This window comes from Cydia fagiglandana, chromosome 1 (assembly GCF_963556715.1).
Source record: "Cydia fagiglandana chromosome 1, ilCydFagi1.1, whole genome shotgun sequence".
NCBI lineage: Eukaryota > Metazoa > Arthropoda > Insecta > Lepidoptera > Tortricidae > Cydia > Cydia fagiglandana.
In genome coordinates, this window is record NC_085932.1 from 13,099,940 (window position 1) to 13,115,436 (window position 15,497).

Genomic DNA, 15,497 nt, shown 5'->3' on the forward strand with positions numbered 1-15,497 from the left:
TGAACCGCTTAACACGTATTGGGTAATCCAAGTATCCAGTTGGATAATTCCTAGAAGAGTGAATTGATTACATCTACATGTGCAGCGGGTGCATACCTAATTTGCCTTACGTCGGCGCACGCCACGCTACTAAAATTGTAAAATGAAATTTGCGGGATCCGTCAACGCGATACGGGTGGAAACGCTGGAAACGGGCCTTCAGCGCGAAAGCTCATTATGTGGTTATAGCGACGCGTATCAAACAAGGAACTGCGAAGCGAAAAAGTCATTAGACGCCTAATCATCGCCTCGTATCACGTCTCATTATTTGCGTAATGAACCGTGCTTGTAATGTTCTCGGCTAAGTGATCATGAGTTTACACCAGGAGCCGGCCTACCGCGAAAATCGATGTTCGCTAATTGCGAGTATCTTTCTTTGTCACTCTAATTACGCCTTCATTGAAGTAAAAGAGATAAATCCCCGCAATTTGCGAATTTTGGTTATGCGGTAAGCCCTCAGTTACCGGTATGAATTAAAATTTACATTCGCCTAAAATTTGCAATATTCCTTTACCTAATATAATAGGTACATAATGTTAATACCTATTAGATTTATACTCGTTTGGTAAACACACTAAAAAAACGATTAAGTAACTGAAAGTAATGCGATGGTTACCGAAATAATTAATAACGGTCGCTGGTTTGATTTATTATTCTCCATTATTTTTACTATTCGAAATAACATAAACCTACAAAATGTTATTCTAATGATATGTGTGAATAGTGATTTATTTAAGTTCAGCTATATGTATTCCGCAAAATATATGAAACTGCTAATATACCGTATGATACACATTCACCTCTCAGAGTACGGCTAATCGTTAATTAATTAATTTACACCCAATATACATATACTTACAGCTCGATTTCCATCAACTCACCAAAGGATTAAGTACGATTAAAGGTTCTTGTATAACTTACCCATAATTCCAGTTCCAAAGGCTTCGGCGACAGAGGGTTCTTCCTCGCGATCACGAACTCCAGGTCCGTGCCTCGCTTTGCGTCCTGCAAAAGAGTTTTTCCTAAAGAAATAAATTACGAATGCAGTGAATAGGAATCTCTACTTTTAGTCGGGTTAAATAGACTTCCAGAGTAAAAAGTAAAAGCAGTGCTCTGAAATGGAAGATTTGAATTATGGCTAAGACGGTTTAACAAGGTGCCTATTCGTTTTTAGTATTTAAGGTGACATTCGGATGTTAACGATAGCTGCATTAAGGCAGCTAGCTGGATGTTAACGATAGCTGCATTAAGGCGATAGCTGCAGTTGAGACAGTAGGTAATGCTGCGGGCTTGAAGCCGCCGCTGTACTGTCAATTTAATAATATTTAGTAAAGATAGAACGTCATGATCGAGGTAGTAATGCGGCTGCGAACGTAGTAGCTCGTTAATTAAGTATGTAGTAGGTGTTTAAGTAGTAAGGAAATTAACAGATACAGCATCGCTTCAAGGCCGTAAGTAATGTTGCAACAGTAATGCAATTGCAGTTGCCATTCGAGCGTCACCTTTAGTAAAATTGTAAAATGGTAAGAGATTATTAATCAAAATCAAGACTTTTTAAAACATGTACAGGTTTTTTGGTTTCGGAACACAAATTTGCCATTCTGTATATCTGTACGTTCGCTATAAACTTAGACAAGTAAACTAGACCGACATGGCGCTATTTATACTAATATAACTAATCAATATTTTCGGGAACATTTTAATATAAGTACTTTTTATGTAGGTACCGAATCGTGCGTAGCACGCACGGTGCGGTTCGCGATTGGCATACAAATATAATATCTCAATCAGATTTTCCGGCGTATATTTTATAAAGCTTCATGTTTTTTTTTTTTTTTTTTCATCCGCTGGTAATCACTGTGTCGCAAAAAAGAAAATGTGTTTATATATTTTGCCTCTGTTGGTGTTGACGGTTGTCGAAGTTTGTGTGAAGGTGGTCTTTCAGGTATCGGAGCTGGTCCAAAGTTTATACTGAAGCACTATCTGGTCATTTCATTCTTATGTAGGGTAATTCGCCAGTAACTGGCTGGTTTTAGAAACTGGCCACCAAATGAAATCTATTCACCTATAAGCATAATTCATTTAAGTATAAGGTGTCAATAACTGGCCAGCCTTCAATAACTAGCCGCCATATATTACTAAAATGAATTCTGTTTATAGATGAATAGAATTGATTTTTAGTTTAGGGCGGCCAATTACTAAAACCGGCCAGTTACTGGCGAATCACCGTAATTTGTCATTTTTTACTACATTTCAAATAAGTAGCTGTTCTGACAGTTTGCCAAATCAAATGGATGCCAGAGTACTTACAGTTTGCGTAAATTTTATTTTAATTAGGCAGTTGAAACGTATTGTGTTCTTAAACTTAACGCTTTGAATGATGCGTGACAGTTAATAGAGAGTTAATTTAAGGGGGAGGGTGCGTTCGTCATCATCATTAATCACATCACATCAGGCTGACGCCGGCTCATTTGAGCCACGCTCTCGTACGGTAATCGCACCAGGTGCCTTTAACACTGCCACCTACAAGATATGAGGAGACAATATAGAATATATTATTAGGTGTTCGTTGTCAACCGTTAAACAACATAGTTTAAACGTAAAAGTCCTGATGATCTGATTGATGATCACACAAATAATTGACCTTACCGGAAATTGAACCTGGGGCCTCCTGCTTCATTAGCGACTAGGCCAGGAGGCCGTTGTCGTATACCTACTACTTAGCAGAAACCTGAACAATACAAGTTTGTACACTAAAGTTTACTCTAATATCTGTCGTCGTTGTCGCGTATTTTAGTTCAAATTAAATCTCTCATCACTATAACTTAGTAATTTCTGAAAATAATTTGACGCGAACCATTTCGTAATTGTATCTAAGGTAACCCTTATAATCTCATTATCCACTCTGTCTGTGGCTCTTTTAATTTACACCAACGCAGACAAAATTAAATAAGCGTGACTTACCTCGACAACCGGGATTAAGGAAAATGCGATAAAACATAGGATGAGGTCTTCGCGAAAAAAAGGAAATTTAAAACGATTGAGGAAAAGAAATAAATTTTAATTTTCATTATTTTATATAAGTAATCAAATTGTTAAAGAAAAGTATAATTGGTATCCTATTCAGTCCCTTTAAGAATACTTCGGGAGCAAAAACGTATCTTACGTACCTATCTGCATTAAGAAGGTACCGTACTTTCGGCGCGATTCGGGAAATGAATTAGAGATTCACTAGATATGAAATAGTAAAGATATGTGACGTTCCACGGCAAAAGGTACCTTATGGCGACCGGCGCTTACGCTATTGCGGCGCTATGCGACGATTTCCCGAATCGCGCCGTTTGGGTTCAACTATGATCAGTACTACAGCTATATAACACTTTATAACACTTTAACACAGCTATGTTCCCCAAGTTCAACTCGTAGCTGTAATTAAGTACCACCACCAATCTTCTTTTTGGTTTTCTCTGGGTAATTTTGATACTAGTTTATGAGGAGGTTTAACACCACATACCTCAGGCACCAAGACGATAGGTGGCTGGTGCGGGAATATGGTGTCCCTCGGGGTGGTCGCATTGGTCCCGGTGATGGAGCAGGCGATCCTGCTGCTGCGGCCCCTGGTGTTCCTCACGGACAGCCTGAAGTCCACGTAGCGCCCGGGCTCGAGTCGCCGGAGGAGGATCACGTTGGCTTGGCACACGGAGTTGTAGCGGGTGCATGGCAATGTCTCGACGCCGATGTCCAAACGACCCATTTGACCTGCGATAAAAAAAAAAAACGTCCTGAAGGTATTGGTGCATACGAGGTACACTGATATCATCTTAAGGGCTGATTTAGACGGCGCGCGAACTTGCATGCGATTTAGTTACATTGCGGACTGTTGGTTACGTCCAATTCAGCCTGATCAAAATCCGCAATGTAATGAAATTTGCATGCGAGTTCTCGCATCGTCTAAATGAGCCCTGTTTTGGATTTTTAACGTTCAAATGCCCTCGATGAACGAGATACTAAACCGCTCTGGCGTGACGCTGACACTTTCATTGATAGTGCGACACAACAAAATTAGGAATAGGTAACTGGAATTGAGTAGAAAGCGGTCGGGTGCCGAATAACGGGAAAACAAAGGTTTGATTGATAGTAATTGAGAGTGCTTTGTTTTAACAGTTTGATAACGTTTTCTGGTTGAAGTAACTTCGATTTAACCTATTTAGTTATTGCGGGATGGTTTAAGCGTGGTGAATTCATGAGAAAATTGTACTGGTTGGCCCAAAGTTTGCATTGATTATTTTTTATTACGGAATATTATCAAAAATATGTATTCACAATTTTTTTAAACTTTTTGTTTTGGCTAAAAATTATTGTAGTTTTAATTCGTAATTTTTTGTTAAATACTCTATAGTTGTCAACGTATTTTTGGGCCAATCTGTATTTATTTATAGGTATTATTCAGTACATTCTCGTATTCAGTCAGCGAAATGCTATACATGGAAGTATTCTGTCCGCTCAATTATGACCCAACGCAAACTACCCCGCGATAGGCGGTACTAACAAACTGCTCGATTGGCAATCTCAGTACGACCGAGATGACAGTCAGTGACAAATGGCTAAATTAATTTTTAAAAACAACGTTTTTTTGTAATTAAAAATATATTCATGTGTCGTGAAGTGGTGCAGAAGTTATTTTAGTTCATACCAAGGACAGTGGAATCACTTTTCACTTGTAGTAAACTGATAACTTCAGTAGAATTTGGAAAAAACATGACGATTTGTTTTCAATACTACCGTGCTAAGCTAAAACGTAACAACTGCATACGACTTTCACAACAACATACGACTTTTTAAATTGCGAGGATAATAGGGATGGTATTATGCTAAATGAAGTAGACTATTTTATTAATTTAAGTTTGGTTTAGGTATTTTCTATATAATTATAAATGTAGTAATAAATACCTTCATACAGATTTTTATTTTCCTTTTTTATTTCATGAGATGGAGCTATAAAAAAACTACCTAGTTATTTCAAATTAATAATCAAATTTGGTATTGTCATTTTACATTACTTTCCATTCAGATTCCCACAAGATGCTATTCGCAGAGAACTATGGAAAAAAGCTGTCCAATTAGAGAGACATGAAATTGAGTGGATGGCAAGATATCTAGAATATGTTCTATTCATGAGATATAACCCGTGAGATAATCATACCCGGTCTCCTATATGTAGATACATGTTTCCTATCATGCTTTCACTGAATTAATTTAACAAATACACACATTATCTGTAAATGTTGATCATTTGAATCCACTCTCTACTGTCACATATATGTAGGTTCTCTCTCAAGCCATTTTCGTCAGTAGAAAAGAGCGGCAAACATATTAACTCACATTATAGACGGGTCTAACGCGAATTATATTCAATTACCTTGATTTACCGACGTAAATCAGTTTCGTTTCGTATAATGTGAGTTAATATGTGTTCAAAACGCGAAAGTTTAAAATATTAAAGGAGTGGCAAATTTAGAAAATGTAAGCGCGCGAACGGCTGTGGTCCTATACAAAATTTTAATTTTGCACCTTTTTCTACTGACAAACTTGCTTGACCGGCTATATACATATAAAATATTCTAAACTGAAAGTGGGGATATATTGTGACTTCGCCTGTTCAAATATTTTTGACCCGATTCGTGTACCCGTGTAAATTTTGCAGACTGTATAGCCAGTCCGATTTCTAATATTAAGTTCGCCATACCTTTACTATGGCGTACTTGATCTTAGAAAAACGGACAGACTATACCTGAACGTGAATTCGCACTGCCATACAGATTGATAATAAAATATACAAAATACTTATTATAGCGGAATACATTTATACAACAATGATATATTTACTTATGTTGAGTTAGTCTGTCATTTCATAACAACATTTTAACTAGTTATCTTTTAATCTGCATTAAATTATTATACGTGAATTATTTGACTGGTTCTTCAATGTATGGCATAAACCTGTCCCTGTCCAAGTCATATTCTAATCAAATATGGACCGCGAACTCTCAGCGGCCAGTACGTACAGCAAGAAGGTTATTAGCGGATTAATGTCGCTGATTGGTAGTTATTGACATTATATGCATTTCATCTACACTTAGCTATGTACCATTAGTGTAATAAAGATGACTATTATTTCGTTTACCAGCTTTGATTACAGGCTCTGTAAACGCGTCGTCTTATTTGAATGTAGGCGTAATTGTGTATGTGTGCTAATTTGGCCCGAGAATTTGAACGGTAATGTTCCTAAAGGCGGTATCCATGGTTATATATGATCGCAGTATTCAGTACAGATGTATAATATACAAAGTACATAATATATATTAAGACTAGTCCAGACTTAGCAACATAGAAACCCCTGCTCTAGAATGACCGCAGTATGCAGGGTTTTCTAACCTGTTCGTCCCTTTGTATTCATGAAAAAACATCTTTTTCGATTCACCGTGACATCTCGCTTGGCTAGTGTAGGCGGGCGCGGCCCACTCATATTAAACTCTAGTTTGATGCAGACCCAGCTGTCAGCATATAATTATACGAAATAATCCATCTTAAATAAACAGCTCACCTATCAGCTCAAAGTGCAGCGGATAATCGAAGTCGGGATCGGAGGCGCGCACCCTATAGATGACGGAGCCGACGGCCGCGTCAGCCGGCACCAGGACGAGCCGCATCAGCGTGGTCGGGTCGAACACCGGCTCGCCGCCCAGCGCGCCCCATGCTAGGCACGTCAACACCAGTGCCCAGCGCCAGGTCATCCTGCTGACAAATAATGGACATTAGGTTTTATTAATAGCCTTAGCATTTTTCAACACAAGTTGTAATAGTATTATTAATTTAATTTGAACATATTATGTGTAGGTGTAGGTGTATGTCTTATGTTTTTAGTATGTAACTCCAAATTATTTGATGTTTTGTAAATAACTTCAACAAGGAGGAGGGTCTTAATTATTATTGGTAAAGAGAAACCGCTGATATTTTTTTTTTGCAGCCTATTTATTTTTGTTATTAAATATCATTAGTCGTTCGATTGGTGTAAATAAACATATTAGCGTTATATGTGGCGTTCCATGCCTGAAGGGTCCTTATGCACATAGAGCATGATCTCTGATGGAAAGTAACAGGTATTCATGTAATCAGTCAGGTGCTTATTAATGTATATTGCTTGTTAGTTATTTATTCTTTAATAGTGAAATCTGATAGAGCACGCGAAATGTCAAACTTCTAATTTCGATGTACATTTAGAGTCCGTCTACCTTTCCGATTTGAATGGCACCAAGTGAGTAGGTGTCATTATAAACGTCATATTTTCATAGAAATTTGACATCTAATGATAAAATTGCCGTGACCTCAATGATCACATTGCAAATGCCATCCAGATTTAGCTGCTACCTTCCATAAATATTACGTGTACTTGACATTGTGTCGCACAAACTTTTTTTTACGAGATATCAAAACACAAGTTTTAAGCGAAAATATTGGTAAATTTAATAGCTTAATTCGTACATAAACAATGTCGAATTCGAAACAAGATTATCCTACGCTCTTCAGTCAATTCTATCAACAATATCAACATCTCAAACAACAAGAATTAAGTTATTAATATACAATGCCGACGACATGGATCTAAGGGATTTCAAAGAAAACATCGAATATTCATCCAATTTAGTTACGAAGTTGTTTAGCTTCGGCGAGAGGTTGATGCTTTCATTTCCGTGAATATTGGATCTGACATCGTATCGTATTTTTAAAATCCTAAGTAAGCATCATTTATGTTTAACGTAATAAAGGAGAAACAAAAGAATTAACTACCCATTAACAATAAAATTTTCAAGTTACATATTTCAATACATAATTATTTTATTTAAAATTTTGAATTGATTTGTATACCTATTAGCCTCTGTCTGCGAGTTCATACGCTTAGAAGTAAATCGTTGAACTAATTTCACTCGTCCCTTGTAGTACACTTGTGCTATATTTTAACCGTCATTGCACCTCCTCAGGAAATGAATTCCGCATTTCCATCAGAGAAGGGACCTTATGTTTCATGTGCATATGGAACTTTCCCTGATGGGAAGCCACATAGTATATGTATTCTATTGTAGATTACTATCCGAATGTTGAAACCTAGAAACTTTCAGGTTTATAATTTTAGTTGTAGGTACTCGTATTATTGAGGTACTTCAAGTGTGTATTTATATGCAGATGCAGCGAAAGATGAACCGCTATTTTATGATTGCATCAAATATATCAGAAGCTAACTGTTGCAACACTCTCTTGCACAATGAAGCTCGGAATCGCACCAGAATAACCAATCTCTGCTTCACATAGAAGTGTTGATTATTAAACTAAACATGCGTTTTGTGGTTCATTCAACAATGACCTATAAAAGCACATAATAACACACAACTGAATTCACACAACACAAACATGTTTTGTATGTTTTAAACCTCATATTCCTCTAATCTGATAACTAGTAATGGTTCAGCACTGGTTAAGCTTTGGTATAAACAAAACGAAACATTATTTCCGATATTTTTCAAATCATATTGTGTCTAACCAAACAGTATTTTTTCACTTTACGATGGAGAGACGGAGTCAGAGATGGTTAGAGGAAATTAAAAAGATGGCAGGGCTGACCTGGCATACAACAGCCACATTCAAAACGAAATGGAAAAAAAATTAGTAGCGATATTGAGAAGAGATAATAAATAACCTACTTAATATTAGTAATTTAGTAATTAGAGTGTTGAAGTTTGTAGGTCTCGAGCAGAAAAAGTTATTTAGATACCTAATTCATAAAAGCAAAGTTTATTATCCTAAGAAACTAAGCCTTTTCGAACTCGGACTTGCGAAAGGGAAAATTGTTATGAAATCATAGCTCGGCTTCTGTCCGCTACGAGCAGGAAGCGACGCTTTATAGCTTTGCAGGTAATAACTGGTTTGAGCATAACTCAATTTTAATTTCATGTCGGTTCATACATACGAGTTGAGTTTATTTTTAATGTAACCTTGTAGGGATGAGAGGCGGTTCAGTAATGCGAGTTGTTGGTGCTTAAGGAACTTAATTTACTACTCACATTGGTACTAGCTGCAGCGATAATAACGTTAAACAGGCCAATCTCTAATTTTATTTGATTGTTGCACTGGAAGAACCATAATTATAATTATTATCAGACGCAACAGTTCCGTAATCGGAATATTTAGTTGTAGGGTTGTTAGAATATTTAATGACCTGTATTTCAATCACAATAAACTCGTTTATTGCATTTTTCTCGTCTCTTAACGTCAGAGTCGCTCCATTACAGCTTCAACATCGTGTAATATCCACGTATTATTAATTTAATGCAGTAATTTACTAATTGTATATTTATCCAGGAAACCAGCTATAGAAATGGCGTCTTATGTTTGTGTCTTAAGAGCTATCTGCGCCGACGAAGAACAGACAAGTTACAAGTTCTCTGGCAAGTAAACACGGATCAACTTGCCAACGCAACTCGATTTTGAAAGCGAATCTAAATTGATTTCAAACATTTTTCACTTGGCAGGTTTAGTAAGTTTAGAGCTTGATGTTTTATTAACCACCTACGTAGTGTTTTTCTTTTACTTGTTAGTATCATGTTTGTGTTGTAAAAGCTTAAGTGTTTATCGTTTGATGTTTAACGATTTTGGCGACTGGTTTGGCTTAGTTAGTGACCTTGCCTATGAAGCCGATGATCATGGGCTTGAATCCTGATAACGGCATTTATTTGTGTGATGAGCAAAGATATTTGTTCATGAGTCACGGATGTTTTCTTCTATGTATTTAAGTATTTGTATTTTATATATTATATATCGTTGTCAGAGTACCAAGAATACAAGCGTTATTAAGCTTACTGTCGGGCTTAGGTACCTAGTCAATTTATGTAAAGAGGTAGGATTTGTTTATTTTTTTATTAATAATTGAAATAATTGTATAAACTTTAATTCCCAAATTAAATTAAACACAAATGATGGACTTAATGCATTAAGGCATCTTTTAACGGACACAAATTTGATATTTTTTATATTACTGTAGAATCTGTAGATAATCAAAAATTATACAAGCGAGACTGTATGTAGTTACGTCGTTTATAATTAGAATAATAAAATGCTATGAACTGAAGATATTTAGTTAGCTATAAGAAAAGTCTTTATGCGGAAGTTTAGTTTCTTCATAGAAATTCTAAAATATAATAACTTTCCAGACAGCTCCGTTATCTTCTAAGTTGCACTAGATCTAGTGCTTCCGCTTGCTACAAACCAAGGTGAAATATTTGTCTGACGTGCCATTCGCCCGCAACTTTAAATCTTGTCGCGTGCGGCCGCAGATATCGACGCCTCGATACCAGATTAAATGTACGTGCTACAAAGTTATGTGCTCCTGTGCCCAAGATTGGAACTAACGCCATTTCATACTAGATCTTCACCATTACCGCCTCCAAGGTCGGAATGAGTAAGTTTGTGGGTTGCTGCATAGTTGTCAGAAAGGTATAACTTGCACGTTAAATACTCGGTAATCCGATTATATTTTTCTTATCTCCGTCTTATAGGAAGGTTTAGAATGTGAATACTACTTATCGTTAATATCCTTCAACATATATCCGTGATCGGTAGGTACCTAATATATATTGATAAAATGAGTAATTTTTTAACCGTTTTAGCTGAACAGAAAACCAATTAAACATTCAATAACGGACAAAGCAAGTAAACGCAATTAAAGGATTATTAAACCATGGGCTCTAATACCAAGCTTAAAACATTAAATATTCTTTGGTAGGTACTTATTTCTCTCAGTTTTACGGTTGAAAGTTGGGCTGAACTTTTCATGAACGTAAAAATAAATCCCTTTATTAATATTAATATATAGTAAGAACCGCAATACTGTAAGCGGAAACAATTCGTCCAAAATCGTGAACCGGTGTAAATGGCAGAACGTGCTAAAACGCTCTATCACATCCCCATAAAAAGTAATGAGGGTGGAACATGACGCGGTCTACTCCAGAAATGGTTAGAGCGCAACGATCGCAGCGGAATATCATTTGTCATAGTTATTTATGAGTAATATTTCTCGGGTTGGAAGCGGTCGGGCCGCGGGGCAGCATGAGCCGGCTGGAACAGCGGGAGATACTGCAAAAATGGCTGCGCACGATGTCGCCGCGCTGACCTCAGTGCTTCGCGGCCGCGGCGCCATTATCATAAGCATAACACTGAGTGTGTGAGCCGACGTGAGCTGATAGCACCACGCTTATTATAAATTCTAATACACCGCCTCATAACAACCCAAGGTGTACGGTGATCGATTTGTGAAGATATGGGCTCATTATTAAGCTATCCCCTTATTCACTAATTAGGCCTTGTGAAATGGTATGCCTGATACATATACATGTATAATAAAAATGTCCATGATGAAAAAAGGCTACTGTTTTACGATTTACTTCGTACTAAATTTGACGTAGTTAAATACGTACTTCTGAAAATTGCTTGACCTTAATCGTAGGAAGCCCGCTAAGGTCGCAATAGGATTATCCTACATTTTCTAAACATAGCTGGATTACAAAATCCCTGTTTACTACAGCTATTTAATTAAAAGTAAGTATTAAAACTGTTTTTCGTAAAACGATTTCGGTGACACGTGAAAGATAATAATTTCCTACCTGTCTTTATCTTTATCTTTATCAGGTATTAATATCGTTTCAAAATGGGAATGAATCCTTATCTCGGGGTGTTGGACGCGAAAGGAAATGAGTTCTTTAAGGATAGGTATGTATTTACGAGACGACTTTTGATAATTCGCGGATCCAATTCCCTAATGTATCGGCAACAAATATTGGTTTTGTAAATTTGATGTATAAAATGCGCTGGTCACGTGGTGACGATGTGCTGGTCAATACCATGTATCGATTTTCCGCCCTCCGGACTTTAATGTATAGTAAAAGCAGTTAGTATGTAATGTAGGCTACGTCGGCCGGTCACGTCCAATCAAAGTCTTAAACGAGGTTAACTCTGGATTAAATGTTTCGTAACCTTATTTTAAATTACTAAGCAACAGTGACTAATAACGCTAGCAAAAACAAATAAGTTACCTACTAAACAAGTCCAGGTCTGATCATAAATATCATAATTACGTATTTATTTCAAGCATTTATATAAATACGCTAATTTGAGTCAAGAGAAAAACATTATGTGTAATGTAAGTAAATACATGTTATGAAATCGTCTTGGACCAAAGTGCAAAAGCCGCATCAATTGTGGCTTTTTATATGAAAAAGGATTATGTAGGTTAAAACTTGCACTAAGTATATAATGTAATGTATTATCTGAATCTGAAAGAATAGGTCAGAGAAATTGTCGATATTTAAGAAAGATAATTAAGTAGATAAGGGCGTCTAAATAGAAGGAAGCGAATCTGTGGGATCTAAGACGGAGGCAAACTTATTAGAGCTTATTAATGTCGTTCGTTTAACATCGTGACCTCAACGCGGGTCTATTATAACCGCGTTATTATATTGGTTACCGTTTCCTTAATAATAATGAGCATTTGTAGAGCTTCTTGTGTTTTGGATTGTTTAATAGCCACTTACAAATCTCAAAGGTAACTTGTTGGTTCCTAATTCTAATTCAAATTAGAATTATGTTAAGATAATACTACAGATATCAAAGATTTAAAAATATAATATGATTAAATAATTTTAATCTAAACTGAATTAAGGACCAATTTAATTTAGCCTCTGAAATATCTAAGTTACCAGACGCACATCATCTCTAAAAAGATACACCTATTCTCATTTCAAATCTAGATTCTCAGGTGATTGAGTAGGTTTTGTTCTACACGACCAGACTATTTCATAAATGACAGCACATTTCCTTGGCGTAACGAGGCAAGGCCCACAGGGTCTTACTGATTTTTATCTACTGTCATATAATCTTTCTTTCCCATTATCACGATTTCAAATGTCAACATGTCTAGTTTTCAGCTGTTCTTCTTAGTAAGTGTAGGTATTTTTAAAATATTTTTTTTAATTTTAATAACGCCAGTGTACATAGATGATGGTAGTCCAGGAGCAATAAGTTCAGTCTTTAGGTCAGCGGCGGTAAATTCGGGCAAGATATCGTTATGGCTAGGATCACGCGAGCCGGCCCTTTGACCTCGTGGCGCGACGGGACTCCGACCAGCCACACGGACGGTGACATTAATTGGCCGTAGTCGTGTTTTTATTTGGATTGAGAAAGTTTCACTGAAGGAAGGCTACCCAGTACTCACTCAAGTTTTGAAAAAGTTACTGATTAATAAACAGTGGGTAGAAGTATTGGAACATTCTTATGATAAAATTTACTATACAATTTATTTATGATGCTGAAAATAGTTTGTTATGTATTAGAGTTAAATATTATACTCGTATGTATGCAATCACGGTTTTAAAATAACATTCAAGGAAAATTACCAAGAACATGTGATAGGTGATTTATAATAAGGCAACAAATTAATGTAGAACATTGTTTATTATTATTTCATTTTAAACGTCCGGGAAATAAATCAATTTGACAATTCGGAAATTATCATATGCGTGCGACTTTTTAAGAAAACCGGATTATTCCCAACAGCTTAACCTCTAGATTTAATGGTCAGAGTTTTAATGATTATGAGATTTAATGGGCAGTTGCCTTCTTTGTAAGAAATAGGTTCGTCGCTAAGTCTTATTAAAGAGAATTTGGGCCTGTTTAAGTACTTAAGAACAAACATCGAAACTCGGTCAATTTTATGTCAAGTGAATAGTTTCGGAACGTAGAGTTCCGAAAGTATAATCCCTACGGATCAATTGTTTTAACTTTTACATGTTAATTATTTTATTCTGTATTTGTGTGAATAACACCCTACATCAACCTTTAACACGCAATATATTATTACTAACATGAGTTAGGCTCGAACGAAAATTAATGCAAATTGAAACGGGGGCGGGCTTAGCAATCAACTGTGATGGATTTAAGGTCAAATAACTTTTGTATTTGCCTTTTTGGGTTCGCTTTCCGAACGGACCCATTAATTTCTGCCAAAAACTAAGCTTTAACTTTTATTGTTTAAGTGATATTTTAACTCAAGCTCGATTGTTTGAACATTGTAAGTTTAAGTCCCAATTTCAAAACACTTCTTATTTCAATTAGTAGATTTACATTCGTCTTATCGTGCGTCGATATGTTAATCTGTCGAGACTGACAATTAATAACGATACGGTGTTGTCAGTCATTCATTACAGAGTGCCCGTATGTTACAATACTAATAAACTAATACAAATGACTCTCAAATGATATCGGTCGTGTCGACAAGGTTTATTGACAAACACGACCGCCTATACGTTACATAACTCTGAACACATTAGATTCCAATAGTTTTAGAGCCGGTATAAAATTTATTGTCAGATATAAATGTTCTTTTGCAATTTAAGGCGGCAATGTTAACGAGCTCCTCATAAAAATCCAGACGAATAATCGATTCACTGCTATAGTTTATTTTGTTTCTAGCATAGTTTGTCATGAGGAGATATGATCTGTTGAGTTCGTCATGGCACAATGGAGAGGAAATAGTACTTTCACGACAATGGGTTTGCCATAGTTCACAATAGTAAGCAGATACTCGACGTTAAAATGGACAGATATTCATTTGTTTCTACTGAAGGCTCAAGATAATCCTGATTTTAGAAATGCTACAACAATTTCTGGCTTACAGAAAACATTTAACTTAACATTTAACTAATATAGTAGACAGACACTTATATACTTTTTAACCGACATAAAAATTTTGCATACCGACATAAATTAAATAAGTAACAGTTTCATAACAAAATCGCTCTCCTAGTTAAATTTTTTATCAATTCCTCATTCATTACGCGACTAAAACTATCGTACGTCCTTACTCGTGAGTCAATCTATCTCCATACCCTATTTCATCAAAATCGGTAGGTACTATAACATACGAACAACAGTATTTATAATATTAGTATGGATTAACAACTTTGAATATTTAGTTTTACCTCCACTTAGCATTGTTATCTGAATTCTCATCGCTCACTTCTGAATTACAGGGGACATTACATCTATGTAGTCAAATTATATGACCCATTGTCTAGGCAAATAGTAGTCAGAGCGAGCCGGTCTGATACGCTTTAGTTTTCCCCACGCAGTGTTATGCAAGGTATGGTGAGCTACCATCCGGTACACTTGATAAATTCGCACTCTGCGATCCACTTTCTCCGGTCACGTTCCATCTGAATACTGTGTACTTATTGCATAAAGTAATAAGTCCTTTTGCGACACTTGATCTCGCTTGAAACCGACGTGACTAAAATTCCACGTAGTAGGCCAAAGACATTTTTAGATACTGTTACGCCGTTCTGAATATGACACTT

At 36.3% G+C, this 15,497-nt stretch overlaps 2 protein-coding genes across 4 annotated transcripts in view; one reads left to right on the top strand and one right to left on the bottom strand.

Annotated features, from left to right (window-relative positions):
- The window catches only part of LOC134664704 (muscle-specific protein 20), a 141,159-nt gene extending 137,824 nt beyond the window's left edge, over positions 1-3,335 (top strand). Inside the window, exon 5 of the mRNA XM_063521450.1 lies at positions 3,315-3,335. The gene's annotated coding sequence lies outside the window, so the exon portion shown is untranslated. The remainder of the gene's footprint in view (positions 1-3,314) is intronic.
- Positions 1-15,497, bottom strand: part of LOC134664576 (cadherin-86C-like) — a 106,315-nt gene that overhangs the window by 14,957 nt on the left and 75,861 nt on the right. For 2 of the 3 annotated variants that reach the window (XM_063521291.1, XM_063521306.1), the window contains exons 3-5: positions 6,644-6,837; positions 3,554-3,798; positions 961-1,044 (exon numbers count right to left, since the gene is read on the bottom strand). In XM_063521291.1, coding sequence (XP_063377361.1) covers positions 961-1,044; positions 3,554-3,798; positions 6,644-6,833 — 519 coding nt within the window. In that variant the 5' untranslated portion in view covers positions 6,834-6,837. The remainder of the gene's footprint in view (positions 1-960; positions 1,045-3,553; positions 3,799-6,643; positions 6,838-15,497) is intronic. The other variant, XM_063521296.1, reaches the window with a different exon arrangement.